Genomic DNA, 24,658 nt, shown 5'->3' on the forward strand with positions numbered 1-24,658 from the left:
TGCTACTTCTAAATGCAGCTCCTGGTGTGAGCAGGAAGCCTCACTACAAAAAAAACAAAAACAAAAACAAAGGTACAGTGTGTGTGTGTGTGTGTGAGAGAGAGAGAGAGAGAGAGAGAGAGAGAGAGAGAGAGAGAGAGAGAGAGAGAGAGAGAGAGAGAGAGGGAGATCAAACAGACCATTGTATGTGCTTAAATGTAAACTCACCAGTAGGGCCTAAGCACAATAAAAAGGCAACAGCTGAGGCTACAAGTCTTTAACAAAAATAAAGGGAGAGTGAGGATAAGATGGATAGCCTGCGGAGGGAGAGGGAGACACATTGACCATTGTGGTGATTATACTGTATCATAATGTGTGCTGCTATCTCACAGAATGGAATCCTCCACCACCATGCCAACTTATTTCATCCTTACAGGCATAGCTGAGTGAGGCTGGCTGGTAATCAGAAGGTCACGGGTTCTCCTCTTGGCCGGCCCCATGTCTCCCTGAGCTAGATACTTTACCCTCTACAGCACCTCCCCAAGCGCTTATTATGACCATCTGAGCAGTGGTCCGCTGGGTGAAGCTGAAACTGAATTTCCAAGTCTGATAACAGGGACTCCATATTCGGGCATGACATGTCATTGTACTGACTGATTTTACAATATGGTGAGAAATAAATTGTGTGTAGTAGCCTACTGGTCTTGTGTGTTGTGTTTGGTCAATGTAGGCCTATATTCATATTCTTTAACAATATCTCTGAAAAGATGAAACCTAGACAACTGTATATCAGTAGAAAAGTTGAAAAGTGTTTCAGATCTTTTTTTTTTAAATAAATTATTGTTTCGTTTTAAATTAGTTTTTCATTGGCTATCGGTCTAAGGTATTCTGCTCTTTGTGTGTGTGGGTGTGAGAATTGTATCACATTACTGTACAGGTGTTGCATTTGAAGGTCAGTGAGCAATTTTACGTGTGAGTGAGTGGGTTGAAAGCCTGAAGCCCACCATACCACACAGCATGCACACACATGCACACAGTTGCTGTAGTAGTGGATGAGTAAAACCCACCACATACACATCAGTAATGGTAACAATGGACGAGAGGGTGGAAGGATGGGCAGATGGAGGAGATGAAGAGGGTGGAGGTGAGAAAAAAAGAGGTGTAGTTGACACAGTTTGCGGTACGCAAAGGCAAAGCTCAAAGTCTGTGCCTGAACGACAACAAGAAAACAAGTCCACCAGGAGACCACAACGATGCAGGCGGGGGCGGGAGGGGCTGGTCTTGGCATTGTTAAGTGGAGCGGAGATGAGAACAATGAAGACTGATTTATGCTTAGTTGTGCGACACGTCGCACAACCAAGTATAAATCAGGCTTAAGTCAGTCCAGTGCATTTAGCTGTGAATTGTCTATTGCAATAAAAGAAAAAAAATCTTTGTTTTAAGCTAACAGAAACAGATGAATATTTTTGTGATTCTGATAAATAAATAAAAAACTGTCCCAACTCCAACTGACACAACTTAAAGGGATAGTTCACCCAAAAAAAATACTTACCAGCGGAAAGGTGCTAATGTTTCCAGTATAGGAGACTCAAAGTTGACACTTTGAGTCCTACCGGAGCCACCACCGGTCATCATATTATTGGCTTAGGAACACGACAAAAACAAAAAAATCTCCACGAATTTAAGGCTCCATGGGGTGTGTAATCGATAGAAAAAAATATATTTTGGGGGTGAATTATCCCTTTAAGTCTTTATCAGTCTCTTAAAGGGATCCCTGGCTAATACGCCTTATATGCCTTAATACATACATTTATAATTGCCCTCTATAACTAAAATGTTTAATTTAAAATCCTCTTTTACTCAGTCGCAAGTTGATGATGTCATTTGTCCATATGTGGTCCAGCCCTATGGAATGTATGGAATGCATGTGCAAATAAAAAACAACTTAATATTTAATATGATTAAATATTAAGGTTAATATGAGCATCAAATATGAGCATCAAATCAATATTAAATATGCTTTATTTGCACATGCATTCCATAGGCTAGACCAGGGCTAGACCACACATGGACAAATGACATGATTGATTTATTGTTTGTTTGATTGATTGATTGAATACTTTATTAGCAGTTTGCAAAAAAATTCAATACAAGGTCTGCAAAGAGGATTTTAAACCCAAGAAAGCCTATGCCTTGTTTCATCATCAACTTGCAACGGGCATTGTCCCTCTTGAGTAAAAGATTAACTGTGTCTAAAATTAATAAATTAATGTTTAAATCTAGTTATAGAGGGCAATTATATTGTATTAAGGCATATATAAGGGTTATTAGCCAGGGCTCCTTTTAAAATCTGGTGATTCATCTGTTTGTTTGAGAAGTCAAGCAAACAGGTAATTTCTTTTATTCAATCTTTATTTAAACTTGAATAATCGATTGCGGGCAAACCCTCGCAATAAAGTCTAGAGTACAATTCACCTAAAGTTTTAACTAAAATAATTAAAACCCAAAACGGTTAAAAAAATAAATAAACACAAACTAAGCTAAAACAATTACAGTCAGGTAATGTACGATTTTCTAGCATAAACCTGAGGCATCCAGGAAGGACACAAGATTTTAATGCTGTAGGAGATTTTATAGATTGACGTTTTTATTGACAAAAATCCATATACATAACCATAATTATATATATCTGTGAAAACACAAAAAAGCTCAAGAGCTTATTTCCATTGTGGTCCTTTGAGTTCATGTGTGTGTAAATTGAGTGCTATCTGTTTGGGGGGTAGCAGAGACATACAGATCCCCATCCCGCAAATAATTTCAAATAGATTTCTGTCATTAACATTCTCTGTAATCCGTGAGCCTGATTTGTAAGCCTTTGATTTGTTTATCAGTCAATCAAAGGTTAATATTTTAAATGTGTCTTGCTTTTCGCTGCCTACACAAGAGAGACAGAGGGAGAGAGAGAAAGAATACCATTGTTGCCTGTCTTATTAAGCCTGCGTCTATTATTATTATTATAGAGCCTACGTCTCTGAGAATAGAACAGCCAAGTAATTCTTCAGGGCTTAAAACTTGGATTTGTGTTTAGTTTGTGTCCATGGTGCCTAGTTTTTTTCCTTTTCTTTCTCACCCAGTGGGGGGAGGGGGGGGGGGGGTTCTTGCGCTCCACATCCTCAATCCCTGGTAAAAACAACCTCCCACAGATATGTCCTTAATTGGCTGTAACTTCACCTACTATACCACCACTCTGAACCCAGGGGACTTCTTTAGTTTTGCATTAGACCCAAAGAGTATCCAAGATGGAGAGACAACTTTTGGACCAATAACTTCAAGTAATTTGTTGACTTCTGTTTTATCATGTTGACAGACTAGGAGAGCTGATTCATCAACGAAAGGAAACAGGTTACAATCACTGGCCGACTTCATGTCATTAACATATGATATAGCAGAAAAGAGGACCTAAAATTCTCCCTTGAGGAACCCCACGATAGTGGTAGAGGTGAGGATATGGTGTGATTCATATCTACCACGTATTCTCTGCCCCCAGATAGGACCTAACCCACTGTAAAGATGCACTGTTAAACCGCAACGCCCTGAATTTGCTCAAAAGGATATCATGATGACCTTAAAGGATACAGTGGCAAGTATTATAGATATTACTGGTAACAAACCTCAGCAGCATATGATTATTGTACTGACTGTTTCTTAACTGCGCCGACAAACACGACATAACCCAGCTGTACAGCTGGTCACATAAAATGGTAAATGGTGCATTTATATAGCGCCTTTTATCCAAAGCGCTTTACATAGATTGTGCATTACATTCACCCATTCACACACACATTCATCCACCGATGGCGGAGGAAACCATGCAAGGCACAAACCTGCTCATCTGGAGCAATTAGGGGTTCAGCGTCTTGCTCAAGGACACTATGACACTAACTCTGGGGGAGCCCGGGATCAAACTGGGAACCTCACGGTTCACCATTCGGCCACTGTACCCCTGAGCCACTGCCGCACATCATTTGCATCCTAGCGGAATGCAAATACTAGATGCACTTTTGTGAACAATATTAACAGAAACATTTCACAGCCTTAAATTGAGTTATTATCTAAAAAAAATGTATGAGAGACTATGGTGGTACAAGTGCAGCAACATCTAGGACCTTCATCTTCAAATGTATGTCACTTCACAATTGTATACCAGGTACAAAGGAGGAGCGTTGATATTTCAACATCATTCTAGAATACAGTACATGACATTTTCCTACATTGTGAAATTGGCACTGTAGGCGGTACTGCTCAGAGATTAAAAAAAAAGGAAAGTCTCACGTCTGTAAGCATATCTGTCAATCATCATTGAATGAACTTCACAGCATACATAGGTTGATGACAGTTTATCTTTTATTGTTGAGTCAGACAGATCAGATGTCTCCTACTTCAAACAGTTGCTTCCACCGCCTCCTCCTCAGTGTAGTGAACGCTCAGACGAGATTACTACTATAGATAGCCATTATAGGTCTGAGTTGACAAGGAAGGCTGCAGGTAGTGACAGTTTCAGTGGTTTCTGTTGAAACCACGTCAGTGATGCTGCCAGTTGGCCTCACTTCTCTGCCTTCACACAACACACCAGACAACACAGGAACACAGAAGAAAATCCCCATATTTGAAAGTTGCCTCTCTTTTCTTTTGGTCAGATGATAGTTTTCTCTGGGTTTTTTCCAACCTCAGTGGTGATGTGATGACAAATCTCTCTATTAAGGGCAATACTTTAAAAAAATAACGAATGTACTCAACTAATACTGTATTTCAACTTGAGTAAGTCAATGTTGACCAATGAAAATATATGCAAATGGCTTGACATTCAATAATGCACTCACATGCTTGCACGTGTATACAGTAAGCATACTGTACACATTGCATACAGTAATTGAACCACAGAGTGGTGCCATGTGAATGAAAGGTTGCGGTTTAATGAAGGCAAGACACAAATGTCAATTAGTCAACCACAGAGACCACAGTCTAGTTTTGTCAAACCAAACTACAAACTAATCATTCGGAGGCTTTCCCTCTATGCTATATTTCTTTGTGAAGCATCAGAGCAATATTCTGACAAAGACTAAAATCTGTCATATGAAAACAATTCAGTTATATATAATCAAATGAATGGCACTTGTAAGTATTTTGCAATCATATATGGTCATAATATTTTTTTTTGCCTTTTGACAGTGATATTGGATGGAGAGAGACATTTGTTCAACGAATGGTCCGGCCCGGCTGGGAATCAAACAGGGTGCTTGTTGATCAGGGCAGTGCGCACATGTGGTTTGTGACCTAACCACTTGTCACCCCATCATAATGTATTTTTAAGTCTAATACAGAATTAGGAGTGAGGGTTAATTCGACAGTCCTTGTGGTATGTGCAGTGCACGTGTATGTGTTTGTGTGTGTAGGTGTGTCTGTCAGAGAGAGTACATGAGCGACTATATGTGCTTTAGCAACTTCCAAATGTGATACTAAATGTGTGATTTGTGTGTTTGGTGCATACGTACAGATGCTTCAGTAGTCTATGTGTTTGCCTGCCTGCCTGCGCCTGTGTGTGTGTGTGTGTGTGTGTGTGTGTGTGTGTGTGTGTGTGTGTGTGTGTGTGTGTGTGTGTGTGTGTGTGTGTGTGTGTGTGTGTGTGTGTGTGTGTGTGTGTGTGTGTGTGTGTAAGAGTGTTGTGGTCAGGGGTAGGAAGCAGCACCTCATTTTGTGGTGCCCTTGTTTTCCATTTCTTTCAGCATCTTGTTGAGCTTCTGGTTCACAATGTTCCTCTCTGTCCATTGCACTACAACAGACAAGACATAACAAAATGACATGTGAGACAATATATAACCGAAACAGAACAAAATGGAACAAAGCATCATGTCAGTGCCTCATGTCAGAGCAGAGTAGAAGAGAACAGAGGGCGGAACACATCAGAGCCAGACATCAAAATCACAAGGACTGGGCAATTATATGTCTTGCCTGGAAGAAGTAACAAAATAACAAGATACTGGCAACTGCTGAGTTAAGGACGCTGACAGAGACAGAGACATTGAGGGGTGTATGACATGACTCACTCATTTCATTAGTTTTGCGGCCGTACCAGACCTGTGAGTCTGTATAGGGGGCAGGCAGAGAGTGCCTAACGTAGGAATCCTTGACCAGGGACTTCCACATCACAGAGGAACCTGGAGATGAAAGATAGAGCCAGTGGATGACAGTGCAAGGGATGTAGAGGATGAAAAGAAGATGGGAGGAGGATTTATTTCACACCTTCTCATTGTATGCATGTACAGCATCTGCACCAATCTGTGTTTAAGATTCAGTTTAGATATTTATTTTTATGTGGCTACTTTAATGACTTCTTTCCACCCTCAAGGTCTAATAACGTTTTTATATTTATTTGGTTATCAGTGCTAATGAACAGGTTTATTTAATATGTCATGGTGCTTGTGATGAGTAAATGTTTAAGCAGAGGAGCAAACTTCATCAATGGCTTTCTTTTTACCTATACTGTTAGCTTTCATTGAGAATCAGCAAGCTAGCATAAAATAAATGCCATTATATCATTTCCTCACGTCCTGATACTAATTCAGAGCATTCCAATGTGCTTTTTCTTTGCCAAGAGAATTTTGAACAAACGTTTACAGTAAAAAGCAAACACGTTAAGTACAGTACAAAAAGGTAATTAAGATAAGTGACATGTACAACTTCAAACGACACACATGGAAAACAACCAGACATGAATAATTCAACAGGAACAGTGGGTTCAGTTTCAGCTACAGGGCATTTTCATGTTTTATCATGTACATGTACCATGTTTTTCCATTTTCAGGCTTGTGAGGATAAAAGCTTTACCTGCAACTAATTCTTACGGTAGCTTACCATAATCTAAATCAATCATAATCAGTAGTGTTTGCATTTATGGTAGCCTGTAGAGGATTTTACTGTGTAGATATGTCTGAGGATAATTTAGTTAGTTAATTGGACAAATTAAAAGACATGAAGGGAGATGCCTCAATGAAGGATAAAACACAATAACGACATGGGTTTATTTTCATTGTGGTTCTTGGCTTCTTGAAGTAAAAAATAAATTAAGAAATGTGAAAATGGCAAGATGATATGAAGTGGCCAAATGTCACATAAATACATTATTTACAACAATAACAAATACCTCAACAAATACGTTCTGTAAAAGCAGGACTTAAATTTATTGTAGCCTATTTTTTTAGCAAACAATGGCAGCTTGTATCATCGTATGTGTTGTATGACAGAGAATGTTTTCACTGTTTTTCACCTAAGCATCAAACTTTTCATACGCACTGCCAGTAAGCCAAGGAATACACTCAGTGATGTCGTTAGGTTTTCAATGCAGTTGGTCCCGGGACCCATGGGTGGTTATCTGAATGGGTTCCAGGGAAATTGAATGGGTCCTCAAAACACTGTGTAATAACAAAGTTGTAGTGTTTAACCTGTATTCGATGTTATATGGTTATATTCATGCATGCCTAAAATGTATCTGAAAAGTATTTGCAAACGAAAAGATCACATCATCATGATCATGACATACTAGTAGTCTGCAAAATTCAAACAAAAATAAACAAGGTACTCAGACTGGGCTTTTGGGGGGTGACTACACATGACAGCTAGTAAGTACTATTAGTCCATGAGCCAGAGCCCCAAAATTGAGCAATGATTATCGAAAGAGTGGGCAAAACCAAACCTATATTAAATTGTTCATAGGGTCAATACGAGTAAATAAATATATGATAACCTTTCCACAGGAGCAGCTTTTTCATGGTTATCACACATTTTGCCCACTCTTTCGATAATGAAATCTTGTCTGGCTCATGGACTATATTAAGCGTGCCAACGTGTCGTCACCACGGGGGGCGAGGCATTGGGCGTGGCATTGGGCAATGTTAAGTCAACCTGGTTTTTACACCTCAAAGATGTCCGCAGCTACCAAAAGACACTTGTTGACGCCCCCTTCAGGTTTTTTGGCACGCTCTATAGGTCCATGTCTTAACAATGTGCAAAAATGAAGGCAATCAGTTTGTTACTTTATTTGACAGAAATCTATGCATTTCTTCAGTTATTTCTGACCATTTAATAAACAGAAATGTCTATTATGCTTGAGTAAATGAAATCCCAATTAACAAAAAGAAAACATGGAATTATTTAAAACATATTACACCAAGTGATGTAATTTACATAGACTGATTATAAGTCAATGTTGCTCTTATTTTTATGTAGCTTTTTTTTTTTAATATATTTTTTACAAAAGGTCAAAACAATTCTCCAGACTCATGTGACAATGAGCATCACAGGGTTTTGATATTCCATACTCAGTATGGGATTTCAAAACACAGTATGGCATAGCCTAATTGTTTGCCTTTAAAGGAGAATTCCGGACATTTTAAGTGTTATCTTTGATGTGTCGTTACTCACCTACCGACGTAAACAGTGGCATTGTTTATTCCCAGAGATTTCCCTGTCGTCATATTTTCAACACCCTCCGTTGTCATAATGGGAGCGCGTGTCATAGGTAAATTCGTCTATTATAACCGATGCAAAGTTATTTTTTTCTCTACTACTACTCATTGTGGTGTCTCATGATAGTAAAACATGCAGTGAAAGTTCCTGAGAGGCTACCGCTAATGACGAACGAGCTAACGCTAGTTGCTTGTTTCTCAACATGGCAACACCAAGTTGCCAGGTTCTGGGAGAGAAACAAGCAACTAGCGTTAGCTCGTTCGTCATTAGCGGTAGCCTCTCAGGAACTTTCACTGCATGTTTTACTATCATGAGACACCACAATGAGTAGTAGTAGAGAAAAAAATAACTTTGCATCGGTTATAATAGACGAATTTCCCTATGACACGCGCTCCCATTATGACAACGGAGGGTGTTGAAAATATGACGACAGGGGAATCTCTTGAAATAAACAATGCCACTGTTTACGTCGGTAGGTGAGTAACGACACATCAAAAATAACACTTAAAATGTCCGGAATTCTCCTTTAATTGCCTTCCAAAACAAGTAGTGGGCGGGACCTATTTCATAGTAAAAACAAACACAAATTCAAAAAGTTGCACCATATCATTTATATGTCTACTCTAGATCAATGCAAATTGCCCCTGCATCTTCATCTCTTCACACAGCCCTGGGTATGCAACACAGCCTAGTGGAGATATGCACTCCATTGAGCGCCCTTTGTCAAAGATTATGCATCACTTCTTCCACTCCACAAAGCTGCCACATTTCTGTTATTCAATGCAGTTCTTTGGGACAGCCATAGGTCTAACATCCTTTTTCCATTGGCTGAGTAATGAACACAAACTTTAAAAGCTTACAATAAGATAGTAACCTGGAAATGTGTTGTTTCGAAGACAGTGGCCCAAGCTGTGGTAGCTGTAGTGTTGGGTAATGAAGCCTGATTCAAGTTCAGTATAGTGAGGTAGAGAGAGGGGAGGCACTATGGGACTTTCTACCTTCATCACCTATAGGACAAGATGCACAACATACAGGACGTTTGTCAGATTAGCAGCAGTAAATAACAATAAAATAACCAGTGGTGTAAAGTAACTAAGTACATGTACTTAGGTACATATTTGAGGTACTTTTACTTTACTAGAGTATTTCCAATTTTCAATACTTTTACCTCTACTCCACTACCTCTGAGGAAAATATTGTACTTTTACTCCACTACAATTATTTGAAAAACTAGTCTACTAGTTACTTTGTAGATCTATATTTTTATTACTAAGCATACATTAACCATTTATAAGCTCTATATTTCAGCTATTTGAAAATAGCAGATCTACAAGCTCACAACACGCATTGCCACATGTTGTGAGCTTGTAAATCTGCTATTTTCAAAAGAATGTATACATTTTGAAAACTTGAAATGGGACATTCTGCATAGTGATTACTTTTACTTTCGGTACTTTAAGTATATGTTGATGCCAATACTTTTGTGCTTTTACTCAAGTAAATTTTGAATTCTGGACTTTTCGGCTACTTGTAGTTGTAACAAGAGTATTTCTACATTGCAGTATTGATACTTTTAGTAGTAAAAAATGTGAATACCTTTACCACCATTGAAAATAACACACATTTGTCTAAGGCTTTAACCCAAGACAACCTGCAATAACTATTAGGGCACTAACCAGTGTTGTTTTTGTCTCTGGTTGGCAAAGGGAGGTAGCCATACTTCAACCGCAACTTAGAGAAGCGAGAGGAAAGGTGTTAAAATTCTATCGAATGCACGTCACGTCGTCACCACCACAGAACATCAGGTTTCACAACGAGTAATGGTTGTATTAAGGCATGTCACATTTCAACATGTTTGCAGAGTTACAGAAGATTGGCGTTTGCTTGCCCCAAACATAACCAGATTGCAATCTTCTCTAAGCGAAGAAACCCCGCAATTGCATGCATTGCCGAAGCTTCGGTAATTAAACCCAATTAAGAACTTAATCCACATTTTAGGTCACACAACGTTCGTGGCGATCACCTGAAATTGAGAAATCTCTAACAACGTAACGTTATTCCTCTAAAATAGTAGCGACAGTCTTAAAAAGCTGTCAAATGCGCCCATCAGTCTAACTTTAATTGGCAAATATTCGGTCCAGATGCACTTACCTGGCAGGATAACGAGCCTGTTTGAACCATAGAGTTAAAGGTTTGAACCCGTTGTCCGATGCTCATGCTGAAACTCGACCCCACTGTTAGACAAAAGGGGGATTAATGATTCATTCATGCAGACCCAACGAGATACGCTCATACGGTCGAACCTCTGTCTACCTAGTAGCCTAACTAATAATCGTAGGCAACTGGAGAAAGTCCTTAGTCAGTAGTCACATTGTTTTTTAGACAATGACCGGCTCTTTTCTATGGAACAGTTAGTTACTATACAGTACACTATATTAATCCTACAGCCCTACAACACATCAGACAGCAACTTTACCAGACAAATTAAACAAGTAGGCCTGCAGAATCCACATAAATCCAACGCTAATTTAATTCTTTTATTCAACTTTATTTCACAATTGTATTACATTTATTGTGTTCATTGCTTTTAATACCACACACAAATGTCAACTGGCTAAAACAATATAAAACATAACTTCACCAATTTTCAGTATTTATATTATGTACATGCACTCATGTCTTCAGAGGTGCGCATTTGACTCTGCCTTGCTGGTCAAGGGGCCATTCCAATGAGGATCCTTCAGCCAATTTGTTTCATTGCCATGTGCAATTGCTGACATTTAATAAGAGCTTAAAGGCCTGTGTATCATTTCATTTGTAAACGCTGCTGAATGAAAGAGGTGAAAGGCTATGCTATGTACATCATTAGGTAAAAAAAAAAACTAAATTCTGTTTTGTGAGCCAAATTTTGTAAAACACGTTTTTTGTTGACATTTGTAACAATTTTGCCTACCTCTCAAATTAATATACTGTAACTGTGAAAGACAAAATACTTTCAAACACTTTGTGGCACCCAGACTATTTTTGTTCCATTGTAGTTACAGAGCTAAAGATGCTTGCTGACTTTGGCCAACTTAGTAAATGCTCATTACATGGTACAGTATGCAAAAGGGGGGGGGGGGGGGGGAAGAGTCAAATTTTGCTAATGATCCTCGTCAGACTGTGAGAGTCTACATTGTGCGAATGCAAGAAAATGAAAACAAAAAAGGAGCAAGATTTGGACCCAGTCTTGGTTTGGCAGAAAGGACAACATGGGTTGGCAATTCTCCTAAGGGAACTTGTAATATCCACCCTTGACCATGTCACACTGAACGACCCAAGACAGTTACAATGAATGCTTTTACTACTATTTATACATGTCTGGGATGCCAATATGGACGATATTGTGCAGAGTGTATGGTCCCAATAACATTGCTACCATGTTATTTAGAGGACCATACCAGACTTTTTGATATGTGGATCCTTTGTCACAATTAATTTGATAGGATTTAATTCCTTATAACTGATACATTTCATCATTTTCATTTTCCATTATGTCAGCCTGTTCAGAATTGTTACGGTTCTTTTACGGTTCATCAAAATGCTCTTCTGATGTTGGTGTTCACTTAGATTTCATAATGTAAGTCCATTGTGCCATAGGCATACCCACCATGAATACATGCATATGGGAATTATTTATAGATTATGACACAATGGACCTAAATTATAATCTCTAAGTGAGAACACCAGCATCAGAATAGCATTTTGAGTGTGATACATTTGTAGTGTTTTTGAGCTCTTTAAGATATAGGCACCAACAACTTATTGTGATTTGATACTTTAATAAAATTGAAATAGAGCTAACAGAAAAAGATCAAACCGTTTTGACGAATGAAATCTAATCAAAGTAACAGTACAAAGAATGAACACCTCAAAAAAGGTTGGTATGGTCCTTAAGGTATTTAAGTGCTGCTCTGAACTGATCTTTTCCCTCCTCTTCAGTCACTTAGAATATCTTGGGAAGACATTGCATCACCTGGGTCCTTCTGATCAATGTTTACAGTCAGGATACTGCACAAAATCTTATCAGAATGTCTTTAAACTGCAGTTTACACAATGGTACAATAATGCTCCTTAGCATTGCGCATCGCATATGATCGGTGTGAATGAGTGAGATATGGGACCTGTTTATATCGAACATATAAACAAGGCAGGACATGAACTTTGTTTTCATTCATGGGCTAGTAGCTGGTGGGCTCCATGAGCCACTTTCAAAATGTACCCAGCAAAGCAGATATTTTTAAAGGAGAAAAATTGATCTGGTAGTAGAAGAGAAAAGGTATCTGGTAAAGAATAACCTAAGAGCAAACTTAAGAGCCACAGCCAGACAAACGTAACAGTTTGTCTTTTTTTTTTCCCCCATTCATTCCCATATGCCAACATAAAATACAGTTCAGGGGTTCAGAGGCTTGAATAAATGTGCCAGGTTAAGTTAGATTTTTTTGATCATCTGTGTGACATACTGTATCTTATAGTTTCTATCTAAATATGAAAATAAAACATGGAATTGGATTTCCACTTTGTACGCAGCAATGAAAAGGTCAGAATCATGTAACTGAACTGGAAAATAAATCCATGTGAGCTATGTCTATTGAGATTATGAACTGATGAATGGGATAATCTGCATAACGTCAAAAGGGAGAAGGTTTGCCGACACTGCTCATAAGCACACTTACAAAACCCTACATGGTGCTAGCACCACCATTCCTGCCAGGTGCCAAAAAAAGCAAACAACGTTTCAGAAGCCAAGAAGGGGCTTATCCACAATGGTCAGTATCTGGTTGTGTGAAAGCTGACTTGGCCCATACAAATAAGAGGTTGTGATTTAGTCTCTTATTTCTATGGTTACAGCATGTCACATAAATGGAGGCATGAGTGAGCATGTTAAGACTCACGGTTAAGCCAGAGCTCTGCATTATACAAGAGTTATAATAGCAGTAACCACGCTGATAGACTTCTAGAATCATAAACATTTTAAGCATTTAGGATTTTGAATGCATACATTTGTGATTCTAGAACATGGGTAACAACAAGACCTCATAAATTGTCCATCCTTGAAACAGATTTACGTAACTCCTGTATAATGGTAAAATAGCACAATGAAAATGGTGGATTCTTATTGGAGTGGTCCTTTAGGTGCTGCCTGCCTTCTGCTCATTACCCATATCTGTTCAGGCGGGTTTAAGGTCAGCTCTCCTCTTTATGTGGGGGCAAACTTCTTGGCCTGTGCCCTGACCCTCTTCTCATAGTCCATCCTGTTCTGACTGAAACAAAAAACAGGTTCAAGTGCAGTTTAGAATCTGCTAAATGTTGTTAAGTAAACAGGTTGTGTAATCTTTATGATCCTTTCAGAAGCTAGCTCATTTTTTCAGATTCACAAAAAGAACAAACCATTACTTCTATAGCAATTACTCGTGCATAAAATGCATTTTCACAGAATGCAACAATTAAAGCCACAATGACACCGTTTCATAATACGACAGACACTGACCAGTAAATTGTGTAAGCCTCTGCTTGTGCTGGGTCTTGGATGTTGGGCTCATTCAGCAGCTCCTGGATACCCAGCAGGATCTGAAAATGCATATTGCAGCCACATGACACTTACTGTAACGGACACCCTAATCAGATTCTCCTACACATACATTTGACCACAAGATAAGATGGATGAACCTTTCAGTTTGTCACCTTTGTTTTGGTGATAAATACCTTCTTGCAAAGTATTCTTAATGTAATACATCACGGGACACTGCTAGAGTGAATACTGTTGCTAAGCATTACAATGTATGTAAAACCACTGAATTATAGCAAGTAAATTCCATAACTCAAAATCCCTGCCAAACGCCAGGAGGAATATAACTGCAACGGACAATGCTACTACTGCTAAGAAATGGAATAGGATAGAGACCATTGTGAAAAAGAAAAACGTACATCTACATCATCTGAAGGGGACACCGTTAGAAAAGATAATGGACCAATACATTACTGGCGCAAATATCTCCCCCTCTTCTCCATCTCTTTCTATTCCGTCACATAACTCCCCCTTCCACATTTCATTTGTATGCCTGGTTCTTTAGTTTCTGTGAAGCGTACAGTCTCTTTTCATATTATCGTTATTATGAACTTTACATATTTGTCCCTCGTGTATCCTGACTTTCCAAGGAGTAGTGTATAAGGCGTACAGTAGGAGACATGTATTGTTGGCAGAGAAATGCACAGACCTCATACCTATTTCAGGCACTTACATCACTTGTGATGCAACTCATGCAAGCAGAGTTTCTGTTTCAAACATACATTAGCTTGACACGCGATGAAAGCAGAGTTTGTTTCAAACTTACATTTGCTTGACACGCAAAAGCGGGGCAGAATGGTTGATCTCGACTTGTGGTTGGGCATTTAAAAATAGAGCTAGGCTTCCTTTTCTTTCTGTCAAGGCAAGTGATATTAGGCAACTGCTTAAACTAAAGCAATTTAGAAGATCACCTTGGGTGTCATATAGAAAGATACCCCAGAGTGATCAGAGCAGACTATATACATTTTGCTCGAAAGAGATCGATCACAAGATTCTCTTAATTTTTCTCTGAGTAAAGAATTTGGAAGAGATGGCAGAGCCCAGGGAACGTAGTCTACAATATGGAGACAGTGCCACCTCATGGATTCAATTGTAACTGCAAAATCCATTACTAAAATAATATCCATTAATAATGTAGAACGTCAAATAGCGAGATTTTCCAGAGAGATTTTTTACTTTTCCCATATGTTCACATCATTTCCCCAAATGTTTGCCTATATTGCACAAGGGTTACTTATTATGCCCAGAAGAGGTTTCCTATATGGTCCATGTGGTTTTAAAAGCCTTGACTCGCTTTTATGTTGTGTAATGCAACTCAAGTGCACTACTCAGTGGCTGTGGTCTTGCAACTGGATGTTTTTTTGGCGCTGTATTATAGTGTCTTTGAAGTTTGTCATTTAAGTTTGTCAAGTAAAAATTTTAACGGTAATATCGTCAAACGCATTTTTTTTTTACTGAAAATTGTGAGTATGACATCCGTCGTTTAAGAAATCTTTAAATATAATACTGCATTTCCGGTCTTTTCTAAGTCTGTAAGTCCCCAACACTAACACATGAACAAAGGTAAGTGAGGAACATTGGCAGTTAAATGTATAGTTGTAAAAGTATAGGTTTTCTAGAAATACTGTAATTAGAAAATTTTGCGTGATATCAGTATTGCTATGAATGTAAGATGTCGCACTTAACGCCCCCCTGCTGATACTAGGATTTATGTTAATGTCTTGTGTTCTTTTAGACAGAGTAGCATTGGGACTGGGTCCGGCGGGCAAAGCAAATCGTCGATGTCAGGTGGACACCTTGTGTGTCCAAAACCGTGACTTTTGAGGGAATTACCTGTGTTCCAATAGATAGCTATTAGTCACAAGCTCCTGTTAACACATTTCATTGGTTCAATAGCTCAAAGCTCAAAATGCGTCTCATCGGGATGGGTTGTGAGCTTGTACATCGGCTATTTTTGCTATTGTGTGACAGTGTTGTACGACAAAGTAAAGCATTAATTTACAAGAACATAAAAGTTGGATACAAGGTTTTCACCCGAAAGCAACGAAATGTTGCTGGAGTAAAGTGTTTTTGAAGAGTGTTGTGGGCGGGAATGGGCAGTCCAAGTGTCGCTGTCCATGGTGCTGTAATGTCTCGCATTCTCGGTCTCTCTTTCAATGTGTTTTCAATGTTTTTGGGTCCCAATGGAAATATTGTGGGATTATGCAGAACTAGACAGTAATATTGCAGGATTATGCAAGACTAAATGGCACTTTGGCACACATTTTGGTGCGGGTGACATTGCGGGCACGGCTCGGAATGGTCAGAAATGGCAGGCAGAAGTGGGGCTAAGAAAACAGTCCCGTGCACGGCTCTTCATTACAGGAATAGCATCTACAGTACAGTACACCGAATATGCACTCTAGTTGGAAATGGGTTTGTCCCATTCTACAAGCATACGGTGGTGTAGACCAGTGGTTCTCAACCAGGCCGCGACCCCCCCCAAAATAATCATATTTGAACTGGGGACCCCCCCACCCTGACAAGCACTTGGAATGTAGGCGTTGAGGCATTACATTTAGTTGACTCGGTTCCACAGATAAATAGTGAAAATAGCAGATCTACAAGCTGTTCTGAGCTTTTAGATCAGCTATTTTCAAAATGTTTGCCTCCTTCTTATATTATTTGACAGTTTGGCCAATGTTTGACCAGTTTTTTTTAGTATAGTTTGTTGATCACCTTTGATGCAGTAATGGTCTTTTTCTTTTCTTTCTATTTGAGGTATTAAAAAGGTCTTAAAAGTCCTTAAATTGTCACTTCACTGTCAATCTGGGGACCCCCCCCCAAATAATGTGTGGACCCCCCTGGGGGTACCGACCCACAGGTTGAGAACTACTGGTGAAAATAGCAGATCTACAAGCTGTTCTGAGCTTTTAGATCAGCTATTTTCAAAATGTTTGCCTCCTTCTTATATTATTTGACAGTTTGGCCAATGTTTGACCAGTTTTTTTTAGTATAGTTTGTTGATCACCTTTGATGCAGTAATGGTCTTTTTCTTTTCTTTCTATTTGAGGTATTAAAAAGGTCTTAAAAGTCCTTAAATTGTCACTTCACTGTCAATCTGGGGACCCCCCCCCAAAATAATGTGTGGACCCCCCTGGGGGTACCGACCCACAGGTTGAGAACTACTGGTGTAGACATTCAGGCCAGTGGTTGAGTGAGAAAGAGTGTGTCACACACCTGTTTGATAGTGATGGCAGGCCTCCAGTCTTTGTCTTCCTCCAAGATAGACAGACACACAGTGCCTGATGGATACACGTTGGGGTGGAATATTGGTGGCTCGAACTTGCCTGGGAAGAAGTCAGCAAAAGAAAAACATTACAAAAATCTAGTTTTGATTGCTTACAGCATTATTTGCAAAGTGAGCTTAAATTTATCTTTCAGTCACTTTAAAATAAAGATGATCTATCCAGCCTGTGAAAACATTAAATGTGGCTAATAAAAGGACATGTAAATCATAAGACTTTACTGTAAATTTCTCATTGTAATATATTATCTACTCTGCAAACAATGAATATCACATTTGAAAACAAATTATTTCAGCATATTTGAATCTCGTCCAGGGTCACAAGCTTCATGCTCATGAAACGTAGTGCTTTTTTCCGGTGATATACAGTATAGTGGAATGTCACTGAGGTAAGAAACTAACTGCAACAAAGTTTCACCAGATGTCAAGGTTACACATTCCACCACTCTTCAGCAGGGCCGGTGCTAGGCAATTTGGCGCCCTAGGCAATATTTTTCCTGGCGCCCCCCCCCCCCCCCCCCCCACCCCCGCCGCGCCACGGTTTTCTGCCACAGCACCACCAAGAGCCTGGGCAACTGCCTACTCTGCCTAATGGGCGCGCCGGCCCTGCTCTTCAGGATTACTGATATTGAGTCCGGCTCAAGCTACAGAACCAGCGGTAACTTCAGGAAGGGTAATTGTAAAAGTAAAATCTCAAGGGCATGACCAAAAAAAAGAATAACTTTGCTTCCTATTATTTAGCAGAACTCACATTTAGGTGGCGAAGAGGGGTAGTCATCTTTGAACAGCATTCTGAGTTTGTACAGGCCTCCCTCCCACAGGGTCTGTTGAACAAATTAATCATAATTAAAATCATGGACAGTCACAGCAGTACACAGCCTTTTGAGTGATGCGAGTGGGCTACGACTTACAATATAGGAGTGAATGGGTGACAGCTTTGAACTTAACAGATACTGGCTAGCTGATACCATTAGTTTCCATTAGCATTGCGACAACAACGTGAAAATAATTATTTATCAATAACCATATGAATGACTATTAAAAAGGATTTTCAACCATTTCACCAGTGCCTTGGAAAGTGATATTGAGCCTAAATATAAAATTAGAAACTAACTTAGTCAACTCTTGGATCACCATCTCAATCAATCATTTCCATTTACTGATCAAGCACAAACTATCTCGATAAACGTCTGACCAATCGGGTTCAAACTCGCCGCGTGTTGCAGAGGACCCGAGGTGTGCCGTAAATAGGAACTTAAAAGTATAATACTTTAGTTCCATTGATCCAAGCCGGACTACAATCGATTCATAGGTAATTAACCTGCAATATCAAGTGGTCACATAGCCGCAAAACGCTTTTAAGATTTCAAAGTGGGCCCTGATCCATTAAAATCACTGGATTAGATATTAAGGACAAGTATGCAATGTCACCTGTAGGGCCAGTCCACACCAATGATTTGCGAAGCAAGCAACTCCTTGCAAGATGCAACTCTTTGCAACCATTATCCCAAATGGCAGTTGCAAGGAGTTGCACTGGTGAGGACTGGCCTTAAAACTGTTTTGTAGCAAGGAGTTGCAAGACGTTGCATTGGTGTGGACTGGCCCTTAGACTTACTCCTTTCTTTCCTGGGATAGCACACTCCCAGTTCATTAGATTCATGGTGCCATCAGGATTCTTGGTCGGTACAGCAACAAACCCCTGCATTTGTGTGGACAGATAAAGGCACATTGTTAATGTGCTCTGTGTGACAGTGACATATGAACGCATTATGCTAATAGCTTGTCTATTGTTTATTTTTTGGTTAAAACAAAAAGTATTTTGTTAAAAGGTTAAAATACTATATTCTGATAGTAATCATTGAGTGTTTTTTCAGTTACAGATGTCTCCCTGTCTCTCCATCTCTTTAATAAACAGAAAATACATTTTTCGGTAGGTGTCAAAATCTCAGCCAATCAGGAGAAAGTACCAATTTTTAAGCTTAATTTGTATAGTGTTCCAGTTCCAATTTTGTCTGCTCATTTCTTAGTGTCATCACTTCCAATTCCACTTGTTTAATCTGTATCCTGATTGAGTTCTCTGTCCTGGTTGGATAAAATTGGAAATGAAACTGAAACGAAAATGCATTTTCTGTTTAATAAAGAGGTGGAGAGACAAGGAGACTCCTAATACTGAACAAACACTCTATAGCAATGAGTACTATCAGAATATAGAGCTATTTAACACTTATTTTAACCAAAGCAAATCACTTACCCTACCTTTAAGTCTGTTCTGCAATGACAATATTTCCATTCTGGGCTGGCATAAGTGAAGTTACATTATATCATAGCTTCTACTTACAAATGGGTGGTCTTTCCTCCAGGCTTTGCGTTCTTGAGACAGTCTGCTAAGAGCGATGCCAGACATTGCTGCTCATCAACGCCTCCTTGTGGAAAAACAAAACAAAATCAAAACAGTTATTTATTTCAAATAGAATGTACACAGAATTATGTGGTTTAAAAGACGTATGAAGACCACCTGTTGATCGCTGTGTCATTAATTTACTCTGATGTGATGGTAAACAGTTTCATTAACATCAATTCAACAAAACAAAAAACCGCGGACACATTTCGACCGGGCCATAATAACGTATGTTTGTTCATCTGGGCAACAGCAATACTATTAAAATAGTGTTTTCTTGGGCGGCAACGTTATGTAAACCCACTGCTTTATTCATGAAGCACACTTTAACGGTAAAAGTTTGCGAAAAAACAACCAAGTTAACTGCTGACGTTCAATAATGTACAAAACGATTCTATTTAAATATACTCACCGTGAATTAAATGTGTCAAACACTGGTGGGTAATGTTAAAACGGAGTATGGGGTGGCTTATAGATCAGCTAACGCTAGCTTGTTTGTCTCGCTAACGTTATTTGCTAATGCTAACAGCGGACAACCCAACGAAAAAACACCCGTTTGATGATCAAAACAAACCTACAGGGCCAATTGTGGCGTGATTGAACGAACAATAAAAAATACGGTGTTATTAACATTTATTTAAAGGCTAAAATGTATAGATATTTGATTTCATTTATTACAATTTACCGCACTTTGTAAAAAACAATGCGAGTCCAATACCGCTTTGCCTGTTAGCATATCGAACGAAAGGACCCCAATTTGTTTATTTCCTCAGGACCTTCAGGCATTTCTAGGACAGCTTTATGTGTGTCAAGTGTTGACAGCCATCTTTGATGTGGCGCTTCAGCCATTTAAAGCCATTTCTTACCGTTTATGTGTCTTACTTCTTTGATGACACCCCAAAAAGGTGACAATACTACGGCATAACCTCGACATTCCCCATTTTACTGTAATATATATTACACGGCGTTGTCGTTACAGTCACTGTGATTGAACTGTAACAGGTAACCAAATAATACAATGAAAGTGATGAATATAAAATAACCCTCCACGGTGGACGTTAGCTACTATAAATAGAACGTCCTCGCGTATGAAGGATGATATGAGGTGATGTGTACGGTACGCACAGCAAATTGGTGCAAATTTCAGCGAAGACACATTCAAAATGGATCCCTTTATTATCCATTTTTGAAATAAGTGTCTATATGTCTGTACTCCTTGCCTGTGATACATCAGTTATACAAATATCAGTTGAACGTATCACCATAACGGTATCGCCATTCCTAAAATAAAATAATATTTACAGTTGAAAATCAGGCATGTTGCCAGACCCCCTAAAACTGGCATCGGAACCGGATTAAACTGGTTTTGATTTGCTCTGCGTCAGCACCCTAAAATGTTCTGCTGTCAGTTAATACAAGTAGAATACATGTCAAGGCTTTTCAACAGTAGTTACACAAACATATCCCTGTTTGGCTGCAGCAAGTAACACAGTTTTTTACTATATTTTTTAGTGGAACAACGAAGATTGCTCAATAGAATGACACATTGGCTGATGTCTACCATGGAAAAGTTTATTACTATTAAAGTAATGAAAAAATGCACAAAAACAGGTGTATTGTTTGTACAAAAAAAATACTATAAATCGTTTGGAAAGGTTTTGTGAGTGTATTTCTTAACGTAGTGTTGTTCACACGTGTTCTGTGTATCTGTGATGCATTTATTGACAGCCTACACAACCTATTGAGGACTTAAAGAAAAAATATCTAGTTCTCATCACACGGTCAAAAAATAAAGACTTAATACATAATGTTTTTTCCGCAATGTTTCCGGCAGAGCAGGCCTCTCATTCAGTGGACCTTAATGACCAAATTAATAGAAAAAACACAAATAAAACATGTTAGGTTCAACCCATTTTCTTTAACTTTTGGGCCTGTGGATCCCACACTAAAAGATATCTGAATTCTGAAGTATATCAGTGACACACATTGTTTTAATGCGGCCACAGTGTCATTGGATAAATAGTTGAGCCACTATGCATACAATTGGGTGTAAATGTATAAGCACCACAGAACTGAATTCAGTGGCAAACTGGTCTCCAATCAGTCTCTATACTAAAACCCCTTCAAATAACGGCTACAACATTTTTAATTGTATTTGTGCCTTTTATGCCAACTCACTGAATTTGCTTGCTACTGCCCTCACAACAAAGCTAAACATCTACTTTTCTGGTTAATGTATTATACATGACACTGGTTGACCTCTATGGAATTTTCATACTGCATTTATTGAAAAGATGAGCGGAATTACATTTACTATGAGAATGATGAAACATAACACCTTGAGTAGACATATTTTGTTGTAACTTTTTTAATCATCCTCTAATGTCATATAGAAACAGGCACTTTTAGTAGCCAAGGTGCAGACAATCAAGAGTCCATGACATATTGGGCTTGTTCTGTGAGACTTTTGTCTTCTGTGAAGTAAAATGGTTGAATGCGTGAATGAAGAAAAAAATCCAGTAAATCTTTGTGGCAGCTGAAACAATACAAAATACTTAAGTGTTTTAGTTCACTACTATGTAACAATGAGTCTTATTTTTGTGTGAAATATTGTGCAATTTGTATGTTAATTTCTTTACCTTTCACCACTATATTACTACTAGCAGTACCTATTATTTGTTACTACTAGTAGTACCTTAATTGTATTATCATTATTTTGTTTTATTACCCATTATATTTTAATATTCTACTTGTAGCACAGTCTGGTGTAGTCTGCATTGCACTGCAGAAACATGTACTGTATGAGTATGTGACAATTCTTTAAATCTCTGAATCCCACACTGGGCATCTGCAACAAACATGTTTTGCCATTTCCAGGTTAACATGGCATCCCTGTCTACAGCAGTATTCTGCCTCTCCTCTTCCATTCACACCTGCTTTGCCTTGCCCTCTGAGATGACAAGCTCTGGAGACGCCCGTTTAAACCACTCAGCCCAGGAGCCGTCGTAAACACACACTCCGGGATATCCGAGCAGGTGAGCAGCTAGGACAACATGACATGCTGTAACGCCCGAACCACAGCTGGTCCAGAATGGCCGCTCAAGGTCAACGCCTGCCTCCTTAAATAGTCTGGAGAGGTCCTCTAGTCCCAGCTCCTTCCCAGATGTATCCATGAATGTGGTGAAGGGCATGCTTATAGCACCGGGGAAATGACCTGGTAGAGTGTCTGGTGACAGAGAGACAGAGACAGAGAGAGAGAGAGAGGGAGAAATGGAGTGTGAAACAGAGATACTAAATATGGAAATCAGTGTTAATTTTGTTGACTAAGACTAAGAGACTAAGATTTTGATATTTAGTCGACTAAGACTAAACAATTTCAGTTGACTTAATAGGACTAAAACTAAATGATGTGTTATTCAAAAGACTAAGACTAAATCAGAATTAGCTGTCAAAATGAATAGACAGTGTTCATTTAATGTTGTTGACGAAAAGACTAAGCTTTTGATATTTAGTCGACTAAGACTAAACAATTTCAGATGACTAAAATAGGACTAAAATTAAATGGTGCGTTAAGACTAAGACTAAATCAGAATTTGCTGTCAAAATTAACACTGATGGAAATGTCATAAATTGAGTGGTTTATATTAAACAACATTACAAAACAATCCCGTATTTAGTTGCTTTTAATTACCATCTCTAGGCTCTGGCTCAGTTCCCCTGAATCTGCCAGCAGACCTGGCATCCACAACTTGGACCTGTTTGGTTTGGATGTTTGCCAAGATATGTTCATATGTCTTGACCCAGGGCTGGTTGATGCTGGCCTTGAACTCTCTGCGCCCCGGCTTAGTGTATTCTGACGTCAGCGGATGGCCGTCAGCCAGCCAGTTCTTCATGCCACCGTCCAAAACTGAAACCAAATCATGTCCAAAAAGTCGAAACATCCACCATACGCGGGGCGCACTGTATGACCCAAAGTCGCTGGTATCATACACAACTACATGCGTATCGTTCCCGATACCCAGATCTCCAACATATTCCGCAAAGTGATTTGCAGTTGGGAGCATATGATCAAACGGAGAGTTCTTATCAGAGCATGCATCAATATCAAAGAATGAAGAGCCCGGTATGTGCTTTTGCACAAATTCAGCCTTAGCGTCCCGTTTCAGTTTGGGAAGATACCAAGACGTGTCGAGAATTCGGAGTTTAGGTCCGGTAAGATTGTTTTTGATCGCATCAGCAACCCACTTGCCTGAAACGACTGCACGGGTTTGCGCCGCCATGACTGTTCTTTTCTGATCTTGTGAAGTTTCACTTCCAGCAGAGCCCACCACCACTCTGACTCTGGACGTGCCAAGTCATACTAAAAGTTCATTGACTGTATATTGTACAGTACACAGTGTATGTTGTAATGATTATCTCGCCTGCGGAAAGCCTGGTTTATATTCAGAGAAATCCGCTAGAGCTAGAGTTCGCCTACAGTTTCCGGTTTGTGCTGCAATGTAATTGTTCCCCCACATATTATGCAAATGCCGAAACGAGTAGTGTAGCCTAGTCTTACCACCATGTCGTTAAGAGTTCGATTAAATAAAACATGCGCATACCAAACTACGCATTCAAAAAGTATTTAAAGAAATAAAAGATTACATCTCGGTTGGAATAATAGCGCTGACGTTTTGAAGTAGGCGGGATCTAGCCCCGGATCTGCAAAACACATGATACCAGTTGTAATCCTTGTTGTAGCCACATGCCCTCATTCCCAGCCTGAGTCTTTACCATCTTTACTATAAATAAATAAATACCGCGTAAAACACCAAATGTAACAAGGGGAGAAACTGTGATTTAGATCGGAATACCGTGTAACTAG

At 39.1% G+C, this 24,658-nt stretch overlaps 2 protein-coding genes across 2 annotated transcripts; both read right to left on the reverse strand.

Annotated features, from left to right (window-relative positions):
* Positions 1–11,029: 11,029 nt before the first annotated feature.
* LOC308099287 (SUMO-conjugating enzyme UBC9-like) lies at positions 11,030–20,555 on the reverse strand. The gene is made up of 7 exons (XM_080447994.1): positions 20,207–20,555; positions 19,735–19,819; positions 19,012–19,095; positions 18,148–18,220; positions 17,330–17,439; positions 14,033–14,112; positions 11,030–13,805 (listed from the first exon to the last, which is right to left on the reverse strand). Exons 2-7 carry the CDS (start codon positions 19,798–19,800, stop codon positions 13,742–13,744), a joined length of 477 nt encoding a protein of 158 aa, XP_080304120.1. The 5' UTR covers positions 19,801–19,819; positions 20,207–20,555; the 3' UTR covers positions 11,030–13,741.
* A 1,530-nt stretch (positions 20,556–22,085) lies between these two features.
* On the reverse strand, positions 22,086–24,300 carry LOC308098345 (3-mercaptopyruvate sulfurtransferase-like). The gene is made up of 2 exons (XM_080446658.1): positions 23,486–24,300; positions 22,086–23,020 (listed from the first exon to the last, which is right to left on the reverse strand). Exons 1-2 carry the CDS (start codon positions 24,072–24,074, stop codon positions 22,722–22,724), a joined length of 888 nt encoding a protein of 295 aa, XP_080302784.1. The 5' UTR covers positions 24,075–24,300; the 3' UTR covers positions 22,086–22,721.
* Positions 24,301–24,658: the final 358 nt, after the last annotated feature.

Source organism: Gymnoscopelus braueri (assembly GCF_963280865.1).
Source record: "Gymnoscopelus braueri genome assembly, chromosome: 13".
Lineage (NCBI taxonomy): Eukaryota > Metazoa > Chordata > Actinopteri > Myctophiformes > Myctophidae > Gymnoscopelus > Gymnoscopelus braueri.

Bases quoted from the DNA above. Each gene is read 5' to 3' on its own strand.
- LOC308099287 (XM_080447994.1), bottom strand. From the start codon at position 19,800: ATGTCTGGCATCGCTCTTAGCAGACTGTCTCAAGAACGCAAAGCCTGG. The intron at 18,221-19,011 runs GTAAGTCTAAGG...TTTGTTCAACAG, and splicing joins CTATCCCAGGAAAGAAAGGA to ACCCTGTGGGAGGGAGGCCT. The intron at 14,113-17,329 runs GTGTGTGACACA...ATGCATTTTCAG, and splicing joins CTGCCATCACTATCAAACAG to ATCCTGCTGGGTATCCAGGA.
- LOC308098345 (XM_080446658.1), bottom strand. From the start codon at position 24,074: ATGGCGGCGCAAACCCGTGCAGTCGTTTCAGGCAAGTGGGTTGCTGAT. The intron at 23,021-23,485 runs GTAATTAAAAGC...CTCTGTCACCAG, and splicing joins TGAGCCAGAGCCTAGAGATG to ACACTCTACCAGGTCATTTC.